Source organism: Mauremys reevesii, linkage group 9 (assembly GCF_016161935.1).
Source record: "Mauremys reevesii isolate NIE-2019 linkage group 9, ASM1616193v1, whole genome shotgun sequence".
In the NCBI taxonomy this organism is placed as follows: domain Eukaryota; kingdom Metazoa; phylum Chordata; order Testudines; family Geoemydidae; genus Mauremys; species Mauremys reevesii.
In genome coordinates this window covers 31,035,365-31,058,599 of record NC_052631.1, presented here as the reverse complement: position 1 = coordinate 31,058,599, position 23,235 = coordinate 31,035,365, and the positions used below count along the sequence as shown (strand labels likewise).

General features: G+C 42.9%; 1 protein-coding gene across 6 annotated transcripts in view; it reads left to right on the top strand.

Moving 5' to 3' along the window:
* Positions 1 to 7,631: 7,631 nt before the first annotated feature.
* LOC120371789 (U2 snRNP associated SURP domain containing) overlaps positions 7,632 to 23,235 on the top strand; it is a 58,035-nt gene continuing 42,431 nt past the window's right edge. For all 6 annotated transcript variants that reach the window (XM_039488038.1, XM_039488037.1, XM_039488035.1 and 3 more), the window contains exons 1-2: positions 7,632 to 7,783; positions 21,348 to 21,395. In XM_039488038.1, the coding sequence (XP_039343972.1) occupies positions 7,739 to 7,783; positions 21,348 to 21,395 (93 nt within the window). In that variant the 5' untranslated portion in view covers positions 7,632 to 7,738. The remainder of the gene's footprint in view (positions 7,784 to 21,347; positions 21,396 to 23,235) is intronic.

Genomic DNA, 23,235 nt, shown 5'->3' with positions numbered 1-23,235 from the left:
GAATTGTAGAAGTTCTGCTGCATTCAGGCACAACCATGCCCAGGGAGGAGAGTGGGCTGGAAGAATCTGCCCCTTAGTGAACAAAGACAGTAAGAAAAACAAGGATAATGCATCACAGCATGTGATTTTCTCAGTGCAGTTTAATGTTAATTATTTATGATACTTAACAATTTTCTAGTAACTATTCTGAAGTATATTGGCTAATGTGTTCTTGGGGAACCAGGGCACAGTACCTAGCCTGTCTGACTCATTACAGACCTTTCTGTCCCCCCACCCCCGCCCCTGCTTGAACCAAAACCAATCAGAAGAAAGACTTATAAAAAGCAATGAAAAGGCAGTGGGATACACACCTAAACCCCTGGGACAAGGGCGACAGGATTAAGGAAACTCCCCTAGCCTCATTTGCATTGAAGATGGGACAAGGAGGCATCTCCATCAGCATACAGAATGGAGAACAGAGATTCCAAGGCAAGAACCACACAGAACTCTGGGACCAGAAAAGCAGGGAAGCACTGCATGATGGGGGATCTCTGCTCCAGAACAAAACAACTTTGGTATACTCCCTTGAGCCATCAGTCCACCCATAAACAAATCTAATGTTCTCCCTTGAACCATTGTTGTTTTCCCTACAAAAACCCTACCCATGCTCAAGTAAGTGTTCTGATGCCTGGATCCAAAATCTGCATCAGTTCTATTGGGACTTCATCTTCTCCTGACTGATTGTGCTGGGGTTTCTTCCTGTCTCCAGCACTCTGGACCCTCAGATACCACCACCACCTGGGACCCCTGATCGATTCAAGCTTCACGGAGTGGTGAGAACCCATCTCTCTCTCTCTCTCTCTCTCTCTCTCTCTCTCTCTCTCTCGGTATAGCATTCTGACCCTGACTTGTGCAATCAGTTATAGTTTTCTAAACCAGACTTTTATAATCAAATGTAAGTTAGGTTTAATATTATAACTGTTTTGCGTGTTTGGCTCCCCTATGGTTATTACCTGGCAATAAATAACTTTCATGGTTAAGCTGCTTGCTTCTCTCTCTCTCTCTCTCTCTCTCTCCCCCCCTCCCCGTGGGTGTTTTTTGGCTTCCTCATTTGCTCTGCAGCAACGCTCCTCATACCTAAGCTAAAGATCCCTGCAGTGCCCAAAAATCCTGTGGGGTTTGGTCATCAAGTGGGTTACTACCTGAACAAGTGTAACGTGAAATTGGGGATAGGGACGTGCTGAACCTGGGACATATGAGGGTGGCTGCTTGGAAGTACTGCTTGATCCAGCCTACTAAGTCCAGGGACATATAAGGGGTCAGTTTGGGAGTGCTGATTAACCTGGTCCTCTCAGACGCACTCTGTTAATGTGTGTGTGTGTGTGTGTGTGTGTGTGTGTTTCTGGGGCTGGAAGAACCCAGCCCTGGGGAACCTAGGTCCTGCAGGATAGCTCCATTGGGAGGGAACTTGCAGCAGGGAGAAGTAGAGCTCTGTATGAGAACACAAGTGACACAAGCAGAACGTTGATAGAATTACAGACCCCGCCCCCCACAGAAGAGTAACTCTAATAAAGGAGCATATCCCAAAGTAACGGGCAAATATGGTAACACTAATGATGGTTAGTATTGTGATGACAATAACTGAGGAGCTCTGATACCTTCATCCTTCCAGACCTGCTATATTTTACTGAAAATATGTGCAATACAAGAGCCAAATATTATTTTTATTATTTTTTATTAGTCCATCCCTCCCACTAGTAATCCTCCATTGATTTCTGCATCTCTCTGATGCCTCACTTAAGCCCAAGAGATGGCATGATACTATCATTCACTCACTGTATGCTGGCTGCTATTGTACTACAGGGCTGCTGCATTGCTTTATAAATAGCATGGATTCAGGAGTACACTTCAATATGAAATAAAAACATAAGAACATAAGAACAGCCGTACCGGGTCAGACCAAGTGTCCATCTAGCCCAGTATCTGTCTACAGACAGTGGCCAATACCAGGTGCCCCAGAGGGACTGAACCTAACAGGCAATGATCAAGTGATCTCTCTCCTGCCATCCATCTCCATCCTCTGACAAACAGAGGCTAGGGACACCATGGCTAATAGCCATGTATGGACTTAACCACCATGAATTTATCCAGTTCTCTTTTAAACACTGTTATAGTCCTAGCCTTCACAACCTCCTCAGGTAATGAGTTCCACAAGTTGACTGTGCGCTGCGTGAAGAAGAACTTCCTTTTATTTATTTTAAACCTGCTGCCTATTAATTTCATTTGGTGACCCCTAGTTCTTGTATTATGGGAATAAGTTAATAACTTTTCCTTATCCACTTTCTCAACATCACTCATGACTTTATATACCTCTATCATATCCCCCCTTAGTCTCCTCTTTTCCAAGCTGAAGAGTCCTAGCCTCTTTAATCTTTCCTCATATGGGACCCTCTCCAAACCCCTAATCATTTTAGTTGCCCTTTTCTGAACCTTTACTAGTGCTAGAATATATTTTTTGAGGTGAGGAGACCACATCTGTACACAGTATTCGAGATGTGGGCGCACCATGGATTTATATAAGGGCAATAATATATTCTCAGTCTTATTCTATATCCCCTTTTTAATGATTCCCAACATCTTGTTTGCTTTTTTGACCGCCTCAGCACACTGCGTGGACATCTTCAGAGAACTATCCACGATGACTCCAAGATCTTTTTCCTGACTTGTTGTAGCTAAATTAGCCCCCATCATATTGTATGTATAGTTGGGGTTATTTTTTCCAGTGTGCATTACTTTACATTTATCCATTAAATTTCATTTGCCATTTTGTTGCCCAATCATTTTGTTTTGTATGTATTGTTAGAGTTGACCTTTAAAAGGCCAGCTATGGCTTTGTCACCCCTCCTTTTCTCAGCATACTCTGGATCATATTGCTCTTACTTTGATACAATTTATTAATTACATGTGCCTAGAAACTGAGCATTAAGCAGCTAGATTGAGACAATGAGATGAGTAATTAAAAGAATTAATGAAGTGGATTAAATGAATGGATTAAAGACAAAATGGGGCTTGCAATCACCAAAATGGTAGGGCTCCCCCAAAATGCTGGTATTCCCACAACACACTCCCCCTTCCAGCTTGACATTTGTCTTTATCCAGAGACCTTGATCTTACTTCTAATCCAGGTATCTCAGCCAGTGCAACACCAGGTTAGTCCAGTAACGTCTTGCATCCCCTCCTATTGCATCATCTCCTGCATCTCTATGGGTACTTTATATATATTGCATATTCTCCTGCTGCTCTGCCTCTAACTCAGGGCTGTATCTGGGCCCACAGATGGCAGGGAGTGGGTGACAATGCATATTAATCCTCTATCAAATGGGTAAACCATCAAGAGAACACTAGGAATCTGGGGGGATTCCCTCATTGTTGTTGTCCAGACCACAAAAATACAAGGATTCTTCTTTATCCACTCCTAAAGATTTACTGGCCCCAGATCATCCCTTCCTGCGGCAATTCCTGTATTGCCAGGTTTGGAGAGATATAAAGACTCCCTGACTGAGTTTTTCCTAAATCTTCTTGTCAGAGGAAGGAATTATCTTTCCCCCACTTCTCCCCTCAGCATTGACAGTGGTTCCACTCCAAAACTCAGGATGGATACCAGTGGATTTGTAGGAGGCTTATGCTCTCCCTGTGTGGAGAAGGTGATGTATAAGGAGGTAGGTGTGGCTGGGGAGATCAAAACTCATTCTTCAGTGTGGAAGGTGGGGTTCTGAATGGTAGGGAGCAGAATGGATTGCAGCAGGCTGTAGTTTACTGTAGGTTGCTGAGTTATGTAATATTTAAATAAAATTAATGGAGTTGTTAGATATAAGCTCTCTGTGCCCTTAATAAGAACAACACACTCCCTAGGGAGGATCTGTGGCTCCATACCTGTTGTAGGGACCCCTACTGCTGTCCCCAGCTTCTTAGCTACACTGCCAGGGAATTGTTCTGTATGGAGGTGTGTGTGTGCACATGTGGTGTGTCTGTGTGTGGGTGTGGTTGTTGAAGGTATGGAGGGGCAGAGAGAAATGGGCATTCCTCCACATGCCTCCTCTGTGTCCAGCCACCCTCACCTCAGACCCTTCCACTCCCCTACCATATTGGAAAGTAATCCAATTTGTTTTGCTACATTTCCTTTGTTCAAGTTTCTTTTCCATGATCAGAAATCATACTCGTAAAATGTAAAATCAACATCGATTCCAAATTTAAAATAAGCTATTTTATGATTGGGATTTACTCCATAAATGTAACAGATTTCTTTACAAGTAGTCTCAGGCTATTTTCTATGGTGAATAACTTGCATTTCCTCTTTTTCTTCTTTTAAACATCCTCATGGAGATAACTGACATGCAATTTGAAATTTGGGCCCATACTCGATCCACTGACTGTGCCTGCAGTAGCATGAATACATAATCTCCCAATGTAGACCAGAAATAACACACAATGGGGACAAATGCATCCCTGGAGTAACTCAACTGAAGCCAACAGAGCTACCTGAAGGACGAGTATAACCCAATATGATCATGAACAAAGCAGGTGCACTGAGATATAGAGATATAGCCGTATGGAAATAAATGTTTGACAAAGAAACCTGCCAGTATTCCAGAGAAATGCTGCCTCCAGGAATTAAAATCTGCATCCTGTGGTGTACACCACATATGCTTGCTTACACCCACGGCTGTATGTAATTTTGTTTTCCTTTTGAAAATCAACTATGGCATATGTGCCCTCTAGTGGGACTGGATAATAACACAAAGTGTGGTTCTGCTCTGAAAAGAACCTTTTTACTCAACAGATCAACTCCCTGTGTGTATTCAGTCATACTCACATTAGGCTCCAAAAAAGTTTTGCACATTTTTTTTTAATCTTACTGCAAAGCTAATGCAATAATCAGCAAGTGAGCTGGATTCTATTCTTGTTGTGCATCAACAAATTCCAATTGCAGGACCAGATTCTGTGCTCAGTTACACTTGTGTTACCCCACTGAAGACTTAGAATGTACACAGTGGTAATTGAAGGCAGAACTGGAAGATAATGGGATTGAATAGGTGTAACTCTGGAGAATTTGGCCTGCAGAATCTTCATTACTTCTGATGATGACTGAGTCAGAAAAAATCCATCCTGACTTTCAAAAACCAGACTGAGTCTATTGGGTTGGCAGTTAGAAAATATCCATCTCTTTAGCTATAAACTAAGCAAATTTGGTATGGGGTCACTGAGACACAATACACATAGAACCCCAGGATGCCATTTGAATGAGTTATCTCTGAGAGGCTTTTTACTAACCAACTACATTTTCTGTACTCTTAAAATAAGAAAACAGCAAACAAATCAATTACCACATTAACACAAATGATAATTTTAATAAGAATTTGCTATTGAAATTCAATTTCTACTGTTAACAAGTTATTTTTACCAAAAGTCCTGATGTGTAGATTACAAAAAACATTATTTAATCCATGGAAGATGATTGTTTGAAAAATGAAAGAGGAACAATTAATCTCTGTATTATTTAGTGTGTGCGTGTATGTGTGAAAGAGAAAGAGATGGGGGCGGGGGGCACAAGGTCTCCCAAATAAAGTCAGCCTGAAACATTGTTTGAGGCCAGAAACAAAACAGCTTTCTAGTTAGATTACATGGAGAAGACTCCGGCACCATCCTCCACAAACTAGGATTGGGAAACCTTCAGTGGTAGCTTCACCAGGCTGCCCACGTGGACACTGTGGATCACACTATTCTTCTCAAAATCCTGTCATCCTTGGATTTTGTGAACATGCTTGACTGCTCTCATGCACTGCCCCCCAATCTCCTCCCTTTAATTAATGATACAACCCAATCTTCCTCATCATAATCATCCTGGCAACAAGTTCCAGGTCCTTCACCCCAACTTTAGGAACAGGCTCTCTTTGGCTGACATTTCATCTTATCAAAGTTCTGTGATATAACATGGTATATTAACAAAGCACCCTCATGATGGCAATTGTGTATGTAGCTGTAGCATGTCCATTGACTTAAACAGGACCTAAGTACAAGGGTGCTTCAGTGTTTTGCTGATGATAACCAGTATCTAAAACTTTACCCAGCCAGTGCAGTATGGAGCAGTAATGTAAAATGCTTTCACCAGCTCATCTTGCTCAGAAGCTGGGCAACCATGTTCAGCACTAGCTGATGCTTCCTAGTGTCTACACTATAAGATACTTGTGGCACTGAATCACAGAACACAGGTCAACTAACTTGGGCTAGCAGGGTTTGGGCTGGGGGCCTAAAAATAGCACTGTTGACATTCAGGCAGTCAGTCTGGAGAACCCAGGCTCTGAGACCCTCCTCACTCATGGTGCCTTAGTGGCCAGGCTTCTCCAACCTGAGCTTGAACATCTGTAGTGCTATTTTATTGACCCACAGCCTCAGCCCTGCAAACCCAAATCAGCTGTCCCAGGTCAACTCCAGCTGTGCCACAGGCTTTTTATTGCAATGTAGACATATCCCTAGTGGCCTTTGTAGTCAGCCAGGTAGAGCCTGTAGCAGTAATCAAATCTAGAGGTAATAAAGGCATAGATGTAATTTCTTCCCCCACCCCCACTGATTCAGATTCAGCAAGACACTGCTTAGCTTTAAGCACATATGTAGTTCTTCTGAAGTCAATAGGTTATTCATATGCTTAAGTACCTTTCTGATTCAGAACCTGTCTTTCCCCTCATTCATTTCCCTCCCCTTTTGTCTATTCTTGGTCCCTCCCTTCCCCTTTGCTCTTCCCTTTTCTTTCTGCTCATGTACTTTCCTTCTTACCTCTCTGCCCACTTTCAGTTCCCTACCAACCTTCCAGTTGGCTTCTCATCCCATTCCTGCTTCATTTTTACCTCCTTATGCCACCATCCATTTTTCCTCTTCTCTATATCCTTTCCCCAGCTTTCTTCCCTAAATATTAAGGGGCATTTTGCTTACGAAGTTCTGAGCTCCAAGCTTGCCTCATTATCCTACCCATTGCAAGGGCCTGTGAGAAATAGCCACTCCTACAGCACTCTCTCACTGACTGGTGATCTTCCCCTGACTTTGCCTCACAGCAACACTCATGCTACAGGCAGAATGAGAAGCAAAGTCCCAGCTGCAGGAAACAGTGCACATCTGGTGGCATGGGAACTGCATAAAGAGAACAGCTCCCAACACTGAGAGCAGGATCAGGAAGGGAATTATCATTTGATCGAAGCACCAGAGCGAACATAAAAACATAAGAATGATTGTACTGGTCAGCCCAATGGTCCACCTAGCCAAGTATCCTGTCTTCAGTGGTCAGTGCCACTACTCTGCCTAATCATCCCCTTTGTTACACCCCTACCAGCACACTACACTCCTGGGGCCTTATTCACCACTCTCTTACACCAGTGTTAAACTGGTGTGACTCCAGCGCAATCAATGGAGTTACACCGGGGTAAAACTTGTGTACGTGATGACGGGAGAGTCAGGGCCCCGACACAAACGCACCACACTGCAGTGTGTTTACACAGACGGAGCCAGCGACTCGCAGCGGGGCTGGCAGCGCGCCTCGCACGCTCCCTGCCGCGCGCTCATCAGGCCGAGCCAGGCCCGCCGCCCGCATCGCTAGTTCGGCCATCGATTCGCCGCACTTCCCCCCCCTCCTCAGCGCGGCCAGTCCGCTTCCCTCTTCAATCGGTGCTCGATTCTTTGCCGCCAGCGCTGAGCCAGGGAGAGAAGCAAGATGGCGGACAAAACGCCAGGCGGGTCGCAGAAAACCAGTGCGAAGGTGAGGCCGCCCCGCGGGCCCTGCCAGCGGCGCCGCTGCCCGGGGCCCGCTCGGGGCAGGGAGGGTGGCGGCATCTATCCCCGGGGGCGGGGGAGCCAGGGCGCGCGGGACGTACGGGCCCAGGTGCGCAGGCCGTGCGGCCTGCTCCGTCCCCCCCTCCGCGGCGTTACTGCGGGCTGCTGGCGGCGGGCTGGACCGATGGGGCGGCGGGAAAGGGCTGGGGCAGATGGGGCAGCTGGGAGGTCGGGGTCCAGGGCTTCTCCTACTGCCTAGGCAGCGGGGGGAGGGGTTCTAAGGCCTGCGGGATGTGTCCCCCACCCTGCACCATCAGCCCGCGGGGTCCCCTCCGGCACCCACTGCTGGCACCACGTTCTCCCCGGGCGGGGGGTGTGTTGGGGCAGAGCGGGGTGCATCTGCAGCCTTGCTCCTCTGGGTTTGCCCCCTCCCAACGCTGCACTTTTGGGGGGTGGGATCGATGCCCCCCATTACCTGGATTCATGTTAAAATAGTTCTTCTTACTCATTTGGGATGGATTTTGCCACGTTTTTGTTTCATTGAAACACTCACAATCTCAGTAGCTTTACAGGGCCTTGTTTGAAGGCCTTATTTTTAAAGCTTCCTGCTCTGGTGATGAACAGGTTTGTTGTCAATTTCACTTCCAGATTGAAAACATTTTCTTTTTACTCTGTTTTATGCCTAAATTATTTGTCAATAAAACTTATGTTGCTCAGGGACATGAAAGAAACACCCCATGAGGGACATAAGTTTTGCCAGCATAAATGATAGTGTGCACAGCACTATATTGGTGGGGGAGCATCTCCTGCTGTCATAGCTAGCCACTCACTGAGGTGGTCTTATGTCAACCAGAGAGCTCTCTCTCCCTTTGGCATAGAGTAGCTACATGAGCAATCTTAGGGCTGCAGCCATACAGCTGTAAACTTACTAGTGTAGATGTGACCAGTGACTGGAGAAACAGACAGAGAAATATCCAAAATTACATGGCAAATCAAAATTTTCTAGTATCTGATTCCTAGTCATGTGCTCAGACTGCTAGGCAGTTTTTCAGATGTTTTTGGCTTGACAACTTTGCAGCCTCATGGAATGCATTTTCTCTGTGTTCCCAATTCTCATGGCTGACATTATTTCCTATAATACTGGAATAAGCCAATATTTCCTACAATCGTGCAGCAGCATTTGCACAGATCCTGTGTCCCCATGGAGTCCCGTTGCAGTTGTAGCATTGGGGCCTATGAACTGTAGCCTCTTGACTCAAAAGTCTAGAAATGTTTGGAGTTTATTTTTTTGTGGTAGTGGGTGGAAATGAGGAAGAGGTTGTTATAGTAATCAAAGGCCCCAATCCTGCAGACACGTGCATGTGCTTCACTTGATTCATAGGTATTCCCATTTCCTACTTCAGAAATATTAAAACCTGTTTTGGGATTGTTTCCCAATTGTGGATTAGAAATTTGTAGTTACTTTGGGATTGACTTTTCTGTTTCCATCTCCTGCTTCTCACTTCTGGTTGAAAACATTTGTTTTCCGACAGTGAGTCAACTTTATTGTCCATAATTAACACTGTTGAGGACTGAGAGGCTCGAGTCAAAGTTATATGGTAGCCACTGGCTGGCTTGTTTAAAGCCACACAGGAAATCTGCATTTGATCAGGGTGGATGCTTAAGAGTAATACCCAGAAATGGGAGAACCGTTTATTGCCTGAATCTCCCACAAAAGTGAGGAATCAGTAAGGACTATAGTCTACTCCAATAGTTGGGTGCTCTCCAGCACCTGGCAACGATTCTAGGGATAGTGAAGCCATAAATTCTCTTCCACTTAATCCCAGTGCAGGTATTAAGCTATGTCTACACTGTGGACCTTACAGTGGCACAGCTATACTGCTGCAGCTGCACCACTGTAAGGTCTCCTGTGTAGCTGCTCTATGATGGTGGGAGATTAAAGCACTCCTAATGAGCGGCAGTAGCTATGTCAGCGTGAGAGTGTCTCCCGCTGACATAGAGCTGTCTACACCAGCGCTTTTGTCGGTGAAACTTACATTGGTCTGCGGTGTGGTTTTTTCCACACCTGTGACCAACAAAAGTTTTGCTGATAAAAGTGCTATTGTAGACAAAGCTTTGGAGTGGCCAGCCATTAACAGTATGTAGTTCTTCTTCCTTGCAATTGGCTATTCAGTCTTCCCAAGTGGAAGGCTCATGGTTCAGAAATAGGATATGGGACTTGGAGAGCCAGGATTCTGTTTCCATTGCTACTCAATACGTAAATTATTTAACCTCTTACTCAATTTTTCCTTTCACCAAAATGGGGATAACTTATCCTGCTCAGGGGAAATGCACTATACACCTCTACCCTGATATAACGCTGTTCTTGGAAGCCAAAAAATCTTACCGCGTTATAGGTGTAACTACGTTATATCGAACTTGCTTTGACCCGCTGTAGCACACAGCCCCGCCCCCCCGGAGCGCTGCTTTACTGCATTATATCCAAATTCGTGTTATATTGGGTCGCGTTATATCAGGGTAGGGGTGTATAAAGGTATGAAATATATAAATGTCCCCCATCACTGGGATGTTTTTTTCCATTGATTTATTCCAAGTATGGTCAGAGAGGCTTATTTCCCCAGCCACTGCCTTCAACCAGGAAGCGGACCCAAAGTCTGGGAAGGGAAAATATACTCTCAGGCTGACCTTTATATATGAGGATTTAGGGGATGGAAGCGTTGAAAACTGTTCTTGTATTTAAGGGTAATTAGGAAGAGGTACATTAAAGTGTTGACCTGAATCAATATTTTGCCTTCCTCTGCAGCAATGGGCATGGGTCATTAGAGTAAACAGTGGATTCCTTGTAACTTGAAGTCAAAAATTGACATTTTCATCACTTAACAGTGCAAGGAAGTGTGCACACTGCATTGGTTTAAGTGAAGCGGTGTATTAATAAAAACTGGGAAATAGCACTCACCTACTTATGAGTGGGCAGCTTTCTCTGGTGGGTTACTATGTGCCAGGAACAGTGAAGTAAAATCTACAAAAATGTGCTGAGTTCCAGTGTGGTTGCTGTCCATAGGATTTGAAGGGGCAGTGGTGTTAAGTTTCAGGTGGTATTTTAGTTTTCATTGTGTTGCTACCTAAACGTGTAAGCAGGAATAAGAGGGGCAGGTACTCGCTCTTTGGCAGGTGGAAAAATATAAAAGAAATGTGTCCTTCTCTTTCTTCCTCTGCTTTCCAGCAGTTGTGGCTTGACTACCAGCTGCGCCTGTTTAGCAGTAGCAGTATAGTAATAAATTCAAATGTCATGTGCTTCAGAAGAAATGACTTCTAATTCTTTATGCAGGTCTACAAGTAATATGGATTTAAATAGTGAAATAGCAAATACTCTTAGGTATAAAACTTAATTTCCAGAAATTTATGCTTATTTTGATATAAACTTATTGTAGACAGGTATGTTAAGAGGTGGGGTGAAGACAGTAGTGGGCCTTGAAAAATGCACTTGCTCTTAGTGAATGGGAAGATTTCCCTTTTGAGCATTGGAACTTAAACTATTAGTTTCTACTGAGTTAAAGTTTATATATGAGTATAAATTTGTAGCCCTTTAAAATTTCAAGATAACCCTTATAATATGGGCAGATAGAACATTGTGTGACATGTCACCTTCATGTTGGTGCACATAACAAAATTAATGTGGTGGGGTGGGGCCGAGGGGTTGGGAGTGTGGGAGGGGGCTCAGGGCAGGGGGAGAGGGTTGGGGTGCAGGAGTGTGAGGGCTCTGTCTGGGGGTGTGGGCTCTGGGGTGGGGCTGGGAATGAGGGGCTCAGGGCTGGGGCAGAGGATTGGGGTGCATGGGGTGAGGGCTCTGGGGTGAGGGGCTGCAGGATGGGTGCTCCTCCTCTGGCCCCAGCAGGACATGGGTCCAATCCGGCCATGTCACACCAGCAGATCCGGTTGACCCATATGCAGCTGGGTCCGGGCTGCTCCGGCCGCCCTTGAGACTGGCCTGGACTGTGCTGTAGCAGAGTTGGGGCTGGGGGAGGGGTGCCCCTCCCCTGGCTGTGGCGGGTCTGTGGACAGGTTCCCTGAGCGCCTGCGTGGTGCTAAATACGCTGCTGCACGGCTGTGCAGCTTGCTGGGAACTTAGTTGGCTATGTTCCCAAATTAAGGTTTGTGAAGTATTTTGAAAATAATGCTCTCAGTGTGTATTTTAAAATGGTTTTTCATGTAGTACTGTGGAAGTGATATGACTCTTGCAATCCGACTATATTCGGGCATTTAAATTAAAAAATAAATAAATTAGAATATAAGAACGACCATGCTGGTCAGACCAAAGGTCCGTCTAGCCCAATATCTAGTCTTCAGACAGTGGCCTATGCCAGATGTCCTAGAGGGAATGAACAGCATAGATAATCATCAAGTGATCCATTCCTTGTCACCCATTCCCAGCTTCTGGCAAAAGAGGCTAGGGACACCTTCCCTGCCTAATAGCCATTGATGGACCTATCCTCCATGAACGTATCTAGTTCTTCTTTGAACCCTGTTATAGTCTTGGCCTTCACAACATCCTCTGGTGAGGAGTTCCACAGGTTGACTGTGTGTTGTGTGAAAAAATACTTCCTTTTGTTTCTTTTAAACCTGCTGTCTATTAATTTTATTTGGTGACCCTAGTTCTTGTGTTATGAGAGAGTAAATAACACTTCCTTATTTACTTTCTCCACACTAGTTATGGTTTTATAGACCTTAATCATATCCCCCTTTAGTCGTTTCTTTTCCAAACTGAAAAGTCCAAGTTTTATTAATCTCTCCTCATATGGCAGCCATTCCATATCCCTAATCATTTTTGTTGCCCTTTTCTGAACCTTTTCCAATTCCAATATATCTTTTTTTGAGATGGGGTGACCACATCTGAACTCAGTATTCAAGATATGGGAGTACCATTGATTTATATAGAGGCAATATGATATTTTCTGTCTTATCATCTATCTCTTTCTTAATGATTCCCAACATTCTGTTTGCTTTTTTAAATGCTGCTGCACATTGAGTGGATGTTTTCGGAGAACTATCCACAATGACTCCAAGATCTTTCTTGAGTGGTAACAGCTATTTTAGATCCCATAACTTTTTTTATAGTTGGGATGATGCCTCATGCTTATCAACATTGAATTTCATGGGCAGTCAGTTTTGGACTTGACTAATTTAGTATCATCTGCCAACTTTGCCATATATTTGTTTACTCCTTTTTTCATATAATTTAGGAATATGCTTAATGGCACTGGTCCCAGTACAGATTCTTGAGGGACTCCCACTATTTATTACTTTCCATTTTGAAAACTGACCATTTATTTCTGCCCTTTGTTTCCTATCTTTAACCAGTTACTGATCCATGAGAAGACCTTCCGTCTTATCCCATGACTCTTTACGTTGCTTAAGAGCCTTTTGTGAGGGATCTTGTCAAAGGCTTTCTGAAAGTCAAAATACACAATATCCACTGGATTCCCCCCTTGACAACATGTTTGTTGAACCCCTCAAAGAATTCTAATAGATTAGCGAGGGATGATTTCCCTTTACAAAAGCCATTTGACTCTTTCCCAACATATTGTGTTCATGTATGTGCCTGATAATTCTGTTCTTTTACTATAGTTTCAACCAATTTGCCTGGTACTGAAGTTAGGCTTAACTGCCTGTAATTGTCAGGATTGTCTATAGAGCCTCTCTTAAAAATTGGCATCGCATTAGCTACCCTCCAGTTCTCTGCAACGAAAGCTGATTTAAGCGATAGGTTACATACCGCAATTAATATTTCTGCAATTTCATATCTGAGTTCCTTCAGAATTCTTGGATGAATACCATACGGTCCTGGTGATTTATTACTGTTTGTTTAATCTTTTGACACCTCAATCTGGGACAGTTTCTCAGATTTGTCCCCTAAAAAAATGGCTCAGGTCTTGGAATTTCCTCACATCTGGTGCAGTGAAGACTGTCACAGAGAATTCATTTAGCTTCTTCACAACTGCCTTGTCTTCCTTAAGTGCTCCTTTTTTACAGTGACCCCACTGCTGGATTGTCAGATTTTGTAAGTACCTCAAAAGCAGGAAGCCTAACAGCAATTTTTTTTTGTCTTTTGCTAGTTGTCCTTTAAATTGTTCTTGGCCTGCCTAATTATATTTTACACTTTACTTGCCAGAGTTTATGTTCCTTTCTATCTTCCTCAGTAGGATTTGACCTCCAATTTTTAAAGGATTCCTTTTTGCTTGTAACCACCTCTTTTACTCTGTTGGTTAGTGAAGGTGGCATTATTTTGGTCCTCTTACTTACTTACGTATATATAGAGGTGGGCGTTTGGCCTGTCTTCGCAAGTGGGGGTTGGCTGCAGAACCACTGCCTGATGCCACTGCACAAGTACCCAGGATCTGGGAAGTTCTGAAACTGAAGCAGGACATCTACGCCTGTCGGTCTGCTCATTATCTCAAGTCACTACAGGATAATACACAGCCCACCCCAGTTCACCGGAAACCCCTTGGGGTGAAAAATATATAGTTTGAGCCTCTATAATTATGTTTTTAAATAGTTTTCATACAGCTAGCAGGCATTTCACACTTGTGACTTTTCCTTTTAATTTCCTTTTAACTAGCTTTCTCATTTTTGTGTAGTTTTCCTTTTTGGAGTTAAATGCTACCGGGGTGGCATTATACACCTCTTGGACCAGATCCTGTGCCCCATTTAGGACTAAATCAGGAATGGCCTCCTCCTTGTGGGTTCCTTGATTAGCTGCTCCAAGAAGCTGTCACTAATGGTGTCTAGAAATTTTATCTCTGCATCCCATTCTGAGGTGACATGTACCCAGTCAGTATAGGGATAGTTAAAACCCCCATTATTATTGAGTTTTCTGTTTTTGTAGCTAGAGCCCTGTGCGGATACAAAAATGATCCACTAGGATCAACCCATGATTTGACCTGCGATCTGCTAGCTGTCTTTTCATAGAATCCTAGAATATCAGGGTTGGAAGGGACCTCAGGAGATCATCTAGTCCAACCCCCCTGCTCAAAGCAGGACCAATCCCCAGATTTTCACCCCAGGTCCCTAAATGGCCCCCTCAAGGATTGAACTCACAACCCTGGGTTTAGCAGGCCAGTGCTCAAACCACTGATCTACTCACCCCCAAATACAAAAATAATTAAAAAAATGGAGATATACCTATCTCATAGAACTGGAAGGGACCCTGAAATGTCATTGAGTCCAGCCCCCCGCCTTCACTAGCAGGACCAAGTACTGATTTTGCCCCTAAGTGGCCCCCTCAAGGGTTGACCTCACAACCCTGGGTTTAGCAGGCCAATGCTCAAACCACTGAGCTATCCCTCCCCCCTGTATCCACATCTGCACCAGCAAGCCGTCCCATGAGGGCTAGTGACCGGGAGGGGGTAGGAGAAGGAGGGAGTGGGGGGCAGGGTCTAGCAGGGAAGAGACAGCGTGAGGGTGGGGATGGGGGTAAGGGACAGCATGGAGGTGGGGTATCGAGAAGAAGGAGTGGCGCAGAGGAGGGAATGGACATCACATTGTGTGCTGCTCCCGGGGGCTTGTGAGCAAGGGCAGCAGTAGTGCATGTTGCATCACAGTAGGGTGGAGGGGTGGGGTGCTGGGGCCCTGTTTGCACCAATCTTTGTGGCCAGGGACAAGCCCTGCTGTCCAGGAGCTGCCAGGCCTGAGACTGGGAGCGCGTCCAGTGCTGCTGGGTCAGGCCATGGTGGGGACACTGACGCTGCCTGACAGGCCCGAGCTGCTGGACAGGAAGTGGCTGGACTGGCTGCTGGCCCCCCAGGCTGCGCAAGCTGGATGGGCCAGGCTCCATCAGTAAGTCCTGTGTGATTGTATCTGCATCTGATTCGTTATCTGCAAAAATGATCTGCGGATATCTGCAGATTTGCAGGGTCCTATTTGTAGCCTCTCTGCCTGAGTATTTCACAGTCACTGTCACCACCAGCTCAGCGGTTCGTAGTATATTCCTATTGCTGCACTCTTATTAGTCAAGCATTGAATTTCTATCCATAGAGATTCTGTGTTACAGTTAGATTAATTCCAGTTTTTTACTAAATTTGACTCTATACTTTCTTTCACATATAATGCCCTCCCCCACCAGTGCGACCTACTTTGTCATTCCTGTTTATGTTATATGCTGGTATTACCATGTACCATTGGTTGTAATCATTCCACAAGTTTTCTATGATACCGATTATATCAATATCCTCATTTAATACCAAGCATTCAAGTTCATCCATCTTTGTATTTAGACTTCTAGTATTTGTGTACAAGCACTTATAAAATGTATCAATATTTAGTTGTCTGTCTTTAAGTGATGTAATTGAATAGAACTTTTTTGTCCGACCTTATTATAGTGGACTTGATACTCACCTCTGTAATTTAGGTAGTAAAAGTATTTCAGTTCGAAACTCCTGTTTCAGGTGTTTATATCTTTTTTTTAAACTTAGGGTAAACATTTTCAGGGTTTAGACACTGCTTTACATTGAATTATTTTTGGAACATTTGAACAAAATTGTTTGGATGCAAGCAGAGAGGGGGAAAACCAGCAGACTCTCCGTTAGTGGGCAAAAAGGTATTTTTCAATCAAGTTAGTTTAATATGATTGAAAAGGCCTATTCTAGGCTACAACACAGCTGGATAGCACCTTCAGACTTGTTACTCTGTATCTTAATGAGTGTTAATGTAACACATTTGAAAACTTCTCTTAACTCAATCTAACACAATCAAAAAATACAACCTTTTGCAGACTCACTTAAATTGTCTACACTTAAACCGCTACAGTGGCAAAGGTGCAGTATCACTTCAGTGGAGACACACACTACAGTGACAGGAGGGGTTCTCCTATAGTAGTTAATTCATCTTCTTGAGAGATGGTAGGTAGCATTGTCTTCACAGGAGGTTAGATTGGCTTAACTATGTTATACAGGGGTATGGATTTTTTATGCCTTTGAGTGATGTAACTGGGTTAACCTAACTTTTTTCTCGTGGTTATTGCCTTTCCTTCTTCCACACTGTCTGAGGCCATGTCTACGTGAAAAAGTTAGGTTAACAGTCCCGGTTGGTTTAATTGTTGCTATTCAGAAGCATGGGTAGCAGTGTGTAAATGTCAAGCAGTGACAGTTTCCTTTGGGGTACTTGTAAAGCTGTGAGCAGCAACACAGGCAGGGACTAGAGTTATTCATGGGAGAGTAGTACCTGAAAAATAGATTCTGCTGTAATGGTAGAGTAGTGCAAACTCTCCCCCTTTGCAGCAGCCGGGAACAACTGGAGGAGATTAGAGTGTCACATTTATTAGACATCTATAAGTAGAATCTGATACAAAAGCTGGAGTCCAAAACAGTCTCTAAAGCTGCACCTTAGCAGAAATTCCATCACCCTTCCCGGTATTTAGGGTTGGTTTCTTTCCCACGACATTGCTGTTGGATCTGTTGGTGGAACATGGCATCCCCTCTGTTTTTTACATCTTCTGTCTAGTATGTTTAATCTTCTAGCAAATTTACAAATGTTACATGATCACATGGGTGGATAAAAAAATCAATGATTTTATAAAAAAATTTTTTAATTTTTTTTTATTTAAATCAGATTTTTTTTGATTAAAAAAGCATTTAAAGATAGTTTTAATTAAGATACATTTATATCTCAAAGATATCTGATCATGGAATGGGGATTATAAATTCGAATTCTATAGTATGAGACATAATATAATGTATGGAGATATACCTATGTCCTAGAACTGGAAGGGACCTTGGAAGGTCATTGAGGCCAGTCCCCTGTCTTTACTAGCAGGACCAAGTACTGATTTTGCCCCAGATCCCTAAATGGCCTCCTCAGGGATTGAACTCAGGACCCTGGGTTTAGGAGGCCAATGCTCAAACCACTGAGCTGTTTTTCTCCCAGATTCAACCTGTAGTAACATTGAGAAGATGAGCCTGAAAATCCAAGATAAAGCTTACCATCAGACTACAGACTAAGTGGCACCTTTAGCATAAACACTCTTTATAAACCTCAATCTACCTCCCTCATTCAATAAATATTATCTATAAAAAATGAAATATTTATGTTTGTAATGAACTATAGCCTGCCTAGTAATTACTTCTGTTATTAAAAACTGGCAAACTCAATTCAAACTGATACAAACTAATTTTACACCATTAAAAAAAATGAAGATGACTCAGTCCATGCAGTTTTACAATAGTGCTTATGTAATATCTATATTTATTTGGCTTTTATTGTCACTCTTATACTGAAAATAAGAATGATAATTCAGTGCTTTGTGGCAAGGCAAAAGGCAATTTGCACAGTTATCTTTTTATCCACCCATGTGATCATGTAACATTTGTAAATTTGCTAGAAGATTAAACATACTAGACAGAAGATGTGAAAAACAGAGGGGATGCCATGTTCCACCAACAGATCCAACAGCAATGTCGTGGGAAAGAAACCAACCCTAAATACCGGGAAGGGTGATGGAATTTCTGCTAAGGTGCAGCTTTAGAGACTGTTTTGGACTCCAGCTTTTGTATCAAATTCTACTTATAGATGTCTAATAAATGTGACACTCCAATCTCCTCCAGTTCCTGGCTGCTGCAAAGGGGGAGAGTTTGCACTACTCTACCATTACAGCAGAATCTATTTTTCAGGTACTATTCTCCCATGAATAATCACAAGAATGCCAATATATTACAATATGTGTTGCAAATCCTTGAGCAAGTGGAATGAATGCATGTTTTTGTCCTTTCCTCTCAACTTCTGGTTTCCCAAATATTAGGCTATATGGAGCCATATTTTCTTCTGCACTGAGGTCCACTTGTCAGAGCAGGTTGTGGTAGGGTGGCATTTCGGAGCCAGTTTTACAGCTCCTGGATTCTTTGGGTTTATCTAAGCTTGCCTTGTACATTAGAGCAGCCTATAGATCTGAAAGAGTTCCTATGCACTACCTGAACAGCTTTAAATAGTAATTTGCAGGGTACGAATCCAGGCCATGACTTTTCCAACTCTTGCTTTACTTGCTTGAATTTGGCAATGATTACAAATTATTGCTATCTGATGGATTTTTGGAAATCAGTGTAATCTAGCTTGTTGGTCTCATTCTAAATCTACAGCATAAAAAGTCAGAAAAAGCCAGAAAAAATAATACTCTTGTTTGTTCTCTGACAACACACGTTGAATTGATATTGAGATTGACCCTTTTCCTCTCTCCTTCCCTCCTCCAAAATTTCTGGAATGGCACACTGGTGGAGTAGAGTAGAGAACATTGTGCTTTTGTGCATTCTGTACATGAGTTTCAAATGTTGTGTCCAATCTGGCATGTTTCACATACCCAAAGATTTTATCCAATAGACTGTCCTATATGCCTTAGGCAACACAGATGAAATTTCGCATTCTACATATCCCCACTGTTGTTGAAGTTATGTACTAATGAACAGATACAGCCCTCAGAAGGGTAATTTCTCAATCTCCTATATTAAGTTTAATAAAACAGCTTCAGTTACTTCTTGGAATATAGTGGAAAACAAACTTACAATTGGTCTATATGTCCTTAGGGTTCTGTATAAATTCCCTACAAATATTGTACTACTTGGTGCAAAATGGTTGCTTTTATCCTCATTTCTTTTTTTGGAAAATTGCAGTTCTAGCAGCTGCAGGCTTGTGGATTACTATGATATGGGGATTATCTCTTGTATACTTAGTTTTACCATGTTCATGGTGTTGGAGATGTTTTCAAATACATTACAGTTTTCTTTGGTAATTGATATCCTTCTCTTTTGCGGATATAGCTGTCCTATATACATACAGACCCCTCAGTGTTCAAGTGAAAAAACTCATTACAAAATAAAGCTTACTAACATCTACCAGCTACAAGGTTAAAGGCTAATATTAAAAAAGATATCAAGAAAGAAGTAGAAACAAACATATCTTTCAAAAATACTAAATTTACTATTCATAGAAAAGCAACAATGCTCTTCACTTTTTAACACAATTTATATATCAAGCCAATAACTTTAAATGTGTTTCATGTAATTGATTAGTTTAAAATCAAATTTGATGTCAACTAGTATGTGTGTTACTAGTAGGGGTTAACTTCATTGGGTTGGGGAGGTTAAGATTAATTCTATCCAATTCTGGTTAATCACAACATAGTAATAACTTGTACTAATATTACTCCTGGGGGAATGTCCCCTGCAGATTTCTTTGCTTTCTTGGGGAAAAAAAAAGACTTTTGACGGGGAAGCAAAGGGAAACCTGCAAGAGTGGCCACACGCCCCTCCCTGGCAACTCAGGCAGGTTGGTTTGGGCACCCAGAGCAGCTGGTAGAGACGTAAATCACCGCTGGGACCGGGTGTTGGGTGGGAGCTCTGCAGTCATGTGTGAGAGAGACACGCTGTGTCCCATTTGCAACATGCTCGGCATGGAGAGGCAGGGCTTTGGGGTGTTTCTGAGGAGGTAGGTGTGGGGCAGAGCAGAATGTAGAAGCCTGCCTGCTTAGTGAATTGTTCCCATTGTCTCTGTAAATTCCCCCAGGATTATAAAACAGGTGTAAAAGTTTTAAGGCTCCTTTACATTGCCAGAGTGGTGTAAAGGCCGGTATGGCCTTCTAAATGCTTATGGTGCTTTAGTGATTAGAACTGGTCTAAATTTTTGGACTGAGAAAAATTCCTATCAAAATGTGCTCCATTAGCTGTTTAGTGCTGACCTTTTTGGAGATGTCAATAGCCAATAGTGTGCGTTTGATTCCCCAGCCCTCACTTGCTCTTCAGTTGCCTGTGATGTAACACTGAGCATATGGCTGCATATATTTGTTGACTAATAACTAGAAATAAAGGGTCAAACCTAGCTATATTACTATTGGACAAAGGGAGTTTGAGGATTTCCTCCAAAGCACCCCACTCCCATTCTCTAGCCATTGTATTGTAGTTTAAATAAATTACCAAAATAATTGAAACTGGCACGATTATATTGCATTATTTTGACAAATAAAACATGCAGAATTTTGTGTGCAGAATTTTTACATTTTCGCGCAGAATTCCCCAGAAGTATCATATCAACAAATCACATTTATTAAATAATTTGATAACTTAAGACAAATATAATGAGACAAATAACATTATCTTTGAAGGCACTTCATGTTGACAGTTTCAAGATGTAAGCAGGTTCATTGCAACAGGCCTGGAATTAGTGTTTAAGGTGGCCTCCTTCCCTTCCTGAATCCTGGTGGAAGTGATCAGTTTATGAAATCCAGAGAGCAGAATTGAGATGTTTATGGATAAGGGCAAGAGCCCTTTTTCTATTCTTCTTCCTTTGTTGCCTCAGACACTATCAATCCACATTGAGTATGCCAGTTGTACTGCTCAGATACTTAAAAAAATCTTAAATATATGAGGGCAAAGATGCATGCTGGGATAGAGGTGGAAGAAATTGAAATGAAAATGGAATCCCAACAGCTGCATCTGAAAGGGCCAATGTCTTTTGCTTATCAGTAAATGCTGCTAGTATATTCTTAAGTGACTTTTTTCCCCCATCATTTGCAGGTCAGACTGCCAGATACGGTACAAACGACTGGATCTGCCGATAGTCAGGTAAGTCCTAAATAATATAGCTATTAGATTGCAAGGAATACTTCCCCTATTTTGCCACAGTCAGCCCCCACTGCTGGGTAATACATATAAACTATTGATATTCATTAGTAAATGATTCATAGAATTATTTTAACCTTGCTAGCCAGTCTTATGCATGTCTGTCTGCCTCCTGGGCTTTTAGCATAATCCAGTGGTCCCCCAACCTTTTTGTGTCCAGTAGCACATTCATGTTTTCAGAAGAGTGTGGCGGGCGCCAACAATTTTTCAAGGCTTATTTTGTATTTGTACATTAAATAATATGAAAAACATCATATTTAATATACATAATATAAGCAGCAAAGAATCCTGTGGCACCTTATAGACTATCAGACGTTTTGGAGCATGAGCTTTCGTGGGTGATTACCCACTTCGTCGGATGCATGCGAAAGGTATTAATTAAATTATTCGGCAATTACTCTTTCACCTTACCATGTGAATTTGATCTTTTTTATCTACCTGTAAGAAAAATTAAGGAGTTTTTACAAAGTAAATATAAACAGTTTTCATCTTATTTATTTTAAAAAAGTAAAACATTTTTGAACTGCTGGTCCAAGTATATTTATTATTCTTATTTTAACATAGAATGAAGCCTGCAGCCCCGGAGTTCTTTGTCCCCGGCAGGCGCTAGGCTGTGGCTTCTCTCCCCTGCTGGGCACTAGGCGGGCGCACATAAATGCCCCGTTGGGTGCCATGGCGCCTGTGGGCACTGCGTTGGGGACCGCTGGCATAATCCGTCTGCAGGCTTCAGAGATATGACACTCCTCATTTTAGCACTTCAGAATATTCTCTTAAATAATTTTGAGAATTTGTCTTCCCCTCACCTCTCTTTCTTGCCAGAAAGGGGTAGATTACTATAACAAGATCCTTTCCTTCATAATAATTACCAATATTAGAAGATCTCTATATAATAATAATTGCAATGGCAATAGATGTTTGAATAAACTAGTTGTAAAGAGAGGATATATAGTTGAACAATTAGTTCAGTGTTCTAGACAAAGTGTTGTTCCTTGGCTGCTAAATTAAATGATCTTTTAAGTGACCTGGTGTGTGAACTATTGTTTTCTAATTTAAACCTCTGCTTTTTAGAATGCCTAGTAGAGCAGATTTTGACAAAGTCGACTGGTTAGGTTACTTGCTTTAAAAACATTTTTTTTTTTTTGCCTTCTTGTGGTGATTTCTTATTTATCTCCATTATATATCTGGTAAATTGATAGGCACACAAGCTTCTGAGCCAACACACAAATGATCAATCAATATCCCCAATGGCCAGGGTTGGGTGCGCTGGATGGGGAGGGCTCTGAGTTACTACAAAGAATTCTTTCCCAGGTGCCTGGGAAATAGAGCTCTGAACAGGGCCGCCCAGAGGGGGGGCAAGTGGGGCAATTTACCCCGGGCCCAGCAGGGGCCCCCATGAGAGTTTTTCGGGGCCCCTGGAGTGGGGTCCTTCACTCGCTCCGGGGGCCCCGGAAAACTCTCGCGGGGCCCAGGCCCCCGGAACTTCTTCGCTCCCAGTCTTCGCTAGCGGGGGGTCCTTCCTCTCCGGGATAGAAGGACCCCCCCCCCCCGGCCGCCGAATTACCGCCGAAGCGGGGCCCCCATCCGCCGAAGACCCCGGGCCCCCGGAATCCTCTGGGCGGCCCTGGCTCTGAAACACAGCACAGCTTAGTTTGCACACAGGATTTTTTCAAAATTTCAGTCTGTATATGTTAGGTGTTCTGTTGTTAGCTGCCAGATTGCTTATAAATCACCAGCATTATTGTTTAATGACAGGATGTAGGCAGCTTCATTACAACGAGCTTGG